This window comes from Oryzias latipes, chromosome 10, assembly GCF_002234675.1.
Source record: "Oryzias latipes chromosome 10, ASM223467v1".
NCBI lineage: Eukaryota > Metazoa > Chordata > Actinopteri > Beloniformes > Adrianichthyidae > Oryzias > Oryzias latipes.
Window position 1 is genome coordinate 5,453,864 of NC_019868.2, and position 8,169 is coordinate 5,462,032.

Genomic DNA, 8,169 nt, shown 5'->3' on the forward strand with positions numbered 1-8,169 from the left:
TTATGTATGGTTTTAATCTTTCCACTGTTGTGTATTGTGGTTTTAATGCATTTTCCTGTTTTGTGAAGCACTTTGAATGACTGTGTTATGATCAGTGTGGAGCAGGGGGGCGTGGCTGACCTTTATCCTGGTGCCTCTCTACATTGCACACCTGATTCTCATCTCATCACCATGTCTTTAAAAGCCTCTCCCTGCCAGATGATTACTATTTAGTTACTCTTAGCACCTGTCCTGTATATCAGTCTAGCTCCATCAATTCAGCATTCTGCCTGATTTAGTATTTGTTCCTGAGGAATAAATTGTCAACCTGCCCTCAGCTTTAGTCTCTGCTTTGGGATCCTTCCACTCAACCTAACACTTTGTGTACGAATTGTGCTATACAAATAAACTTGCCTTGCCAGGTCCTTTTAGCGTGAAACCTCATTTACAAAGTAATTAAGGATTATGGTGGGAATCCGGACACAGCCCCTAACTACTAAAAATCTATACAGTGCGGAACTTTGAAGTGCCCTGGATTTTAAAAGCAATTCGGAGACCACGCTCACCACTTTTTTTTTTTTTACACGGTAAATATGATGTCATCAATTTCAAAAAGTAAAATCTAAACTATATGAACGTTTCGCAATGATTATTTATGAATCCTCTGTCTTGTGAAGATAAAAACGTTGATGGTTTATTAAAACAAAAATATGAATACATTTTTGGCACATTGGTTCTCATGTTGTAAACACATTCTGTTCAAAAAAAATTTTTTTTAAAGCAAAAAAATGCATCTCCACTGTGCAAGCTTGGATGATGTAACATGTGGACTTCAGATGATGTCAAATATCATCAGATGACCAAAAAAAACATGTCATCAGATGATGTCACATGTCATTAGATGATGTCACATGTCATCAGATGACGTCACATGTCATCAGATGATGTCACATGTCATCAGATGATGTCAGATGACATCACATTATCACAGCTTGAAATCTATGAATACATCCACTTTCCTTTCCATCAGCTATATCAAGATTTCAAGGTTGTTTTAAAGATTAAACAAAATATATCTTACGATTTACCAAAATGTTCAACCAAGCCTGTAAGCTTTTTGTGGGAGGACTCAAGGTAGACACCAATGATGACGGGCTGCGCAAGCATTTCGAGCAGTTTGGCACCCTCATCGACTGTGCCGTCGTCCCACACAAGACGGCGCAACGCTCTCGCTGTTTTGGCTTTGTGACCTACTTAACACCAGAGGAGGCCGATGCAGCCATGGCAGCAAGTCCACACACAGTGGAAGGGAACTGGGTTGAGGTCAAACGAGCTGTTCCAAAGAAACAGGCCGATGAGTCTGAAGCTCGTGCCAAGGTGAAGAAAATCTTTGTTGGTGGCTTGAAAAACGACATCCAAGAGGACGACCTCACCGACTACTTCTCTCAGTATGGTGAAGTGGAAAACTCTGAAATCATGTCAGAGAAGGATACCGGAAAGAAACGGGGTTTCGGCTTTGTGCACTTCACGGATCACTATGCGGCAGACATGGCTGTGGCTGTGCCTTTCCACACAGTGAACGGACACAGAGTTGAAGTCAAGAAATCTGTTCCCAAGCAGGAGATGCAGGCACCCAGCAGAATCAGAATGACGCCAAGAGACAATTCACGCCGCACCATGATGGAACACCAAAACGACGCCATGGATTATGGCCAAAATTACGGCTATGGAAATGGCGGAGGATATAGGGGTTATGGGGGGTGCTGCTGCCCATGCAGAGGCGGCTGTTCCGACCAGCAAAATGGTTACGGAGGTGGCTATTCCAACCAGCAAAATGGTTACGGAGGCGGCTATTCCAACCAGCAAAATGGTTACAGGGGCAGGAATGGCTACAAAGGTCGTGGCCATGGCCAGCAGTCTTCTGGCTCTGGTCCAATGAAAAAGTCTTTTGGTGGTCAGAGAAGCTCTGCTCCCCACACAAGAGGCAAACAGTAAAGACTTAGAGGAAACGTAAAATAATTGTAGGAAATTCACGTTTCAGAACACCTAAATTAATAAACAAACTTTTTATGATAATAGGAAACACAAAAAAAGGAGGACTTAGACTTACAGGAACCTCTTTTATAATTTATATTGTTGTTTTTAATGTTTGAAAGAAAAATAGAAGTTTTTAGGGAATTAAGCTAAAAGCTTAAACACATTTATTAAATAGGAAAGTTTTTTGTGCATATTTATTTTTTATTTAGTTGTAGGAATTTTCAATATGATTTAGAGTAGCTTAACATTAATTAATTATTAATGTGAGGTTTCACCTTTATGAATTTACATTTGTGAATAAAATGTTGTGCAATGCAAATCCATGTTTCGATTATAAAGTCTAGACTTTTTCAAAAAGAGGTTTTTATTAGGGCCCGAGCACGGAGTGCAAGGACCCTATTGTAATTCGAATGTTTATTATTATTATTATTATTAGGGCCCGAGCACGGAGTGCAAGGACCCTATTGTAATTCGAATGTTTATTATTATTATTATTATTATTATTATTATTATTATTCTACCGGAAGAGTCGCCTTTTTGAGGCCTTTAACATACCCCAAAACTCACCAAATTTGGCACACACATCAGGAGTCGCGAAAAATTTCGTATTTTATAGGAGATTGGCATGGGCGCAAAAAAACGGCTCGATAGCGCCACCTACAGTGACTTTTGTCCCGACGCCCCGCATACGCTTTAACGTACAAGCTTGAATTTTACAGGGCATGTTCTTCAGATGGAGACCTACAAAAAAGTCTGAAAGGACCCACCTGTCACTCGCACAGGAAGTCTGATATATTGAGGTCAATATGTCATTTTTGCTTCATTTTGGACATTTGCAGGCCTCGCTCTAGAACGAACTCCTCCTAGAGATTTTGGAGTAATGACTCCAAACTTTGGTTTTGTAAACTAGACACATGTCCGATGTTAAATTGCGAAGCTTTTAAGTTTTTACGGATGTTTGTGACCGTGGCGGCGCGTCGAAAATGGAGGTCATTTTGAAAACACGCCATGAAAAGAAAAATGGCCATTACTCAGCCATGCAAAATCCAATCTGATCCAAAATTGATATGCATGATTGTAGTCTGACCCTGACCACATCAGAAGTGGAAAAATCCAGAACAGGTGTAGCGCCACCTGCTGGCAAAAGGAAATGACATGTTTTACTTGGAGCATCACTGCTCAAAATAGGATGAGCCGACACACCTCAAAATGATGTCCACCTGTTGAAAAGCCATTGAAGTTTACTCTGATAAAAAGCCATAACTTTCAATGCGGGGGTGTGGTCGTGACAGAGCGGTGAAGTTGGGCGTCTCGCCATGCACACAAAAGTTGCTCTCACGTGCACATTCCTTGTCCAATCTCACTGAAATTCAATAGAGGTGATGAGGCTTTCATTCTGAACCAATGGATATGACAATCTTGGACGAACTCCATAGCGCCACCTAGATATTGACAAATACATTTTATGTCACATTCTGACCTATCTTTTCTCTTTGCTTTGTCCGACATTCATAAAATTACAACAGGAGATACTCATAAGGGTCTTCTCTCATCGTCTAAAGTTTCATGGGTGTACACCTGATGGTGCCTGCGCAAGCCACCACCAAACAGGAAGTGGTTGATTGCGTTGCAGTCAGATAATTAAAAATTCATAAAAAATCAGCCGTTTGTATCACGAGGCTGAGATTTCAGAATGAGATGCCTCATAAATATCTCCAACTTAGATATACAGCACTTGCATGGGTGAACAAAAACGGCTCAATAGCGCCACCTACCATGTTTGTTTTTGAGAGCCCCGCCATGTTCTTTAACATACAAGCTTGATTTTTACAGGACATGTTCATCAGATGAAAACCTACAAAAAAGTCTCTTGGTACCAAGCTGTCAGTTGCACAGGAAGTCTGCTATATTGGTGTCAATATGTCATTTTTGGTGTATTTTGGTCATTTGCAAGCCTCGTTCTAGAACGAACTCCTCCTAGAGATTTTTGAACAATGACTCCAAACTTTGGTTTTGTAAACTAAACACATGTCCAATATTAAATTGCGAAGCCTTTAAGTTTTTACGGTTGTTTGTGACCGTGGCGGCGCGTCAAAATTTGAGGTCGTTTCGAAATCACGCCATGAAAAGAAAAATGGCCATTACTCAGCCATAAATAATCTAATCTGATCCAAATTTGTTGTGCATGATTGTAGTCTGACTTTGAACACATCTGCAGTCGAAAAATCCGAAACAGGTGTAGCGCCACCTGTTGGCAACAGGAAATGACATGTTTTACTTGGAGCATCACTGCTCCAAGTAGGATGAGCCGACACACCTCAAAATGACGTCCACCTGTTGAAAAACCATTGAAGTTTACTCTGATAAAAAGCCATAACTTTCAATGCGGGGTGTGGTCTTGACAGAGCGGCAAAGTTGGGCGTCTCGCCATGCAGACAAATGTTGCTCTCATGTGCACATTCCTTGTCCAATCTCACTGAATTTCAATGGATATGATGAAGCTTCCATTCTGAACCCATGGATATGACAACTTTGGACGAGCTCTATAGCGCCACCTAGTTATTGCATGGGGCACATTGTGCCCTGTATTTTCTCTGTGCTTTGTCCGATGTGCATGAAATTAAAACTGGAGATACTCAGAAGGGTCCTCTCTCATCATCTCAAGTTTCATGGCTGCACATCTGACGGTGCCTGCGTAAGGCACTGCCAAACAGGAAGTGGTCGATTCCGTTGCAGTCATATAATCAAGCTTTATAGGAAATCAGCCGTTTGTCTCAGGAAGCTGAGATTTCAGAATTAGATGCGTCCTACAAAGCTCCACGTTTGAAAAGCAGCACTATACGTACGAGAAACATTTAACCACCTTAATCACCCTATTGTGCTAAAAGCAAATTTTGGGACATTTTGACTCAAGCAAATATTTTTATCATAACTTCTGTTTAGTTTATCAGCACCAAAATAAAAAATATTTACATTTATAAAATGAACTGGTCAACTCTAGGATTTTATTTATTCAATCTTACATCCTCAAGCTTTTCATCAGTCTCCCCTGCTGCAGGAGTGGAGTTAGCCCCCCCCCCAACCCCCGGCTGTGTGCTCACATGTAAATTAGCCAGGAGTGGCAGACAGAAAGTAGAACAGTTAGAAAGCCTAGTTCAACCCTAAAATACAGCATTTTCCTTTGTTTTGTTTGTCTTTTATACATCCTTAGCACTAATCATTGCTTTTTTATTCATCCAAAATACAATTAACTTTATATTTTATCTTTTTTTTTTTTTTTTTACAAACAAAACATATGAATGTGCTCCAAAACAAAACCCAGCCTCAGTACACTCCTACAGATGTAACATCAGACAGTAAATGTCTCTTTTATGCTTTTTTTAATCAATGCTGCAACTTCTTTTCATTTCCTTTCAATACATCCAATAAAATTAAACTACAATGACAACAAACACAACATATAGCAAATGTCTCTAAGAAGATTGTGTATATACAATATGTACCACCTTTAAACACCAAATAAATAACAAATCTTTCTAATAAAATCACAAAAAATGGAACACAAAATGTAAAACCCAAATTAGAAATTGCAATTTTAAAAAGATACATTTTTCAGCAGCTTTTCAAAATCAATCACATATTTTACTCTTCTGTGGATGAAACAAAGAAGTCCAGAATAATGTAGCCACTTCTCCAAAGTCTCTGTCACCTTCAGTTTTAAACAAAGTCTTTGAAAATCCATTATACATTGGTCACATGTATTCAGAGACCTGCTAAAAGTGCACAATTGTAAAAGCTCTTTTATATAGACAACTGTTTGTTTGCTTAGAGCTCTAAATATAAAAAAATGCTTTTCTATCACCTAGACACAGGTGGGGAACCACATCAACTGGATTAGTAACAGGGAAACATGTTTAGGTTTAAACTTACATCAATACACAACATGAAGCTGTTCATCACATTTTTGACCTAAACATGTAAACACATCCTTGGCTCTGCGGTTAGGAAATTGTAATTGGGAATCTCTTCATACCAGGAGCCAGCCTGAACATTGGAACATCACCACAGTGCCCACCCAGACTGGGACAGCAACGGGGTCCACTTCACAGCCGTGAGGCTGCTATGTTTAACTCCAGCTGTCCCAGCAAGGGAGACAACTGCAGCAACATCCACTGACCAAGCTGGCAAGCCCTGGCAGAAAAGATCCCCACAAGAAAAACACTGGCTCAGGCAGGCTGGTCAATAAAAAAATATAGTTTTGCCAATGTCTTGCAGCTCGCAGATCAAGTGGTTTAGTTTTCCAGTAATGTCAGTCAAGAATACAAGTTCAGATTCACCATATTCATATTCACCATATTCAGCAGATATCTCCACCAATAGCACCTTAAAAATCCTGTTCTGTTTTGCTTTGCAGCTGAGGTTTTTTTTATGATTTTCACAATAGGAGTCATTATGTGTCCAGAGCCAATCACTTCTGCACATAAGGCCTACTGGTGAATGACGCAGCAGTAATGCAGACATTTTGGAAAGTCTGCGTCAGCTTTACAGCTTACAGTGAGTGATGAAACCTGTCTGCAGTCACTGCTACTGGCTTTTCTAATGGTACCTTTTTCTGCACAAAAACTCCTTCACCGTGTTATACATTTCAACTCCTCTTGTAGATGTCTGTTAGGGCAGATGTGTCAGGAGTTCTTCTCTTGTGGAAACCAAAGGCTATGCTGTACTGTTGCCGTCCACAGACTCATCACACTGGACGTTAACCACCTGCACTTTGCAAGATCCCGGTCCAGCTAATTGGCCAAGTTATCAGACATAGCTGACACTCATCTAGACATTGTAGTGGAAATTGAATGAGTTCTATTGTTCTCATTCTTAGGAACAGTGATAGCAATTATCATCATTGCTTGTTTCTTAATCTGATAAAAACCTTCTTCTACTTGATGAGAAATTGAGCAGGTCTAAACGAGACTTAGATTTAAGAATTTTTTTCATGCTATATGCATAAGTCTTTGTCCTTTAAGGAAACAGATTACAGTCCCCCCCCCCCCCCCCCACAGGCTGCTGTCATATTAACATTATCTTGGAGCTCCAGAATGGACAAGAAAAAACAACGAGAATGGCTCGAGCAGGGCGTTGCTCACGGGGCGGTCGCTCGTGCCAGGCGGTGGCACGTGCTCGGGCCCGCTAAATGCTACTTGTAGCTTTAATTATTATTATTATTATTATTATTCTACCGGAAGAGTCGCCTTTTTGAGGCCTTTAACATACCCCAAAACTCACCAAATTTGGCACACACATCAGGAGTCGCGAAAAATTTCGTATTTTATAGGAGATTGGCATGGGCGCAAAAAAACGGCTCGATAGCGCCACCTACAGTGACTTTTGTCCCGACGCCCCGCATACGCTTTAACGTACAAGCTTGAATTTTACAGGGCATGTTCTTCAGATGGAGACCTACAAAAAAGTCTGAAAGGACCCACCTGTCACTCGCACAGGAAGTCTGATATATTGAGGTCAATATGTCATTTTTGCTTCATTTTGGACATTTGCAGGCCTCGCTCTAGAACGAACTCCTCCTAGAGATTTTGGAGTAATGACTCCAAACTTTGGTTTTGTAAACTAGACACATGTCCGATGTTAAATTGCGAAGCTTTTAAGTTTTTACGGATGTTTGTGACCGTGGCGGCGCGTCGAAAATGGAGGTCATTTTGAAAACACGCCATGAAAAGAAAAATGGCCATTACTCAGCCATGCAAAATCCAATCTGATCCAAAATTGATATGCATGATTGTAGTCTGACCCTGACCACATCAGAAGTGGAAAAATCCAGAACAGGTGTAGCGCCACCTGCTGGCAAAAGGAAATGACATGTTTTACTTGGAGCATCACTGCTCAAAATAGGATGAGCCGACACACCTCAAAATGATGTCCACCTGTTGAAAAGCCATTGAAGTTTACTCTGATAAAAAGCCATAACTTTCAATGCGGGGGTGTGGTCGTGACAGAGCGGTGAAGTTGGGCGTCTCGCCATGCACACAAAAGTTGCTCTCACGTGCACATTCCTTGTCCAATCTCACTGAAATTCAATAGAGGTGATGAGGCTTTCATTCTGAACCAATGGATATGACAATCTTGGACGAACTCCATAGCGCC

At 40.7% G+C, this 8,169-nt stretch overlaps 1 protein-coding gene across 1 annotated transcript; it reads left to right on the forward strand.

Annotated features, from left to right (window-relative positions):
- The first annotated feature begins 1,071 nt into the window (after positions 1–1,071).
- Positions 1,072–2,147, forward strand: LOC101169707 (heterogeneous nuclear ribonucleoprotein A0-like). Its single transcript, XM_004073039.3, has one exon. It carries the CDS (start codon positions 1,072–1,074, stop codon positions 1,972–1,974), a length of 903 nt encoding a protein of 300 aa, XP_004073087.1. The 3' UTR covers positions 1,975–2,147.
- The last annotated feature ends 6,022 nt before the right edge of the window (positions 2,148–8,169 follow it).

Excerpts from the sequence above, each read along its gene's own strand:
- LOC101169707 (XM_004073039.3), top strand. The coding sequence starts at position 1,072 with ATGTTCAACCAAGCCTGTAAGCTTTTTGTGGGAGGACTCAAGGTAGAC.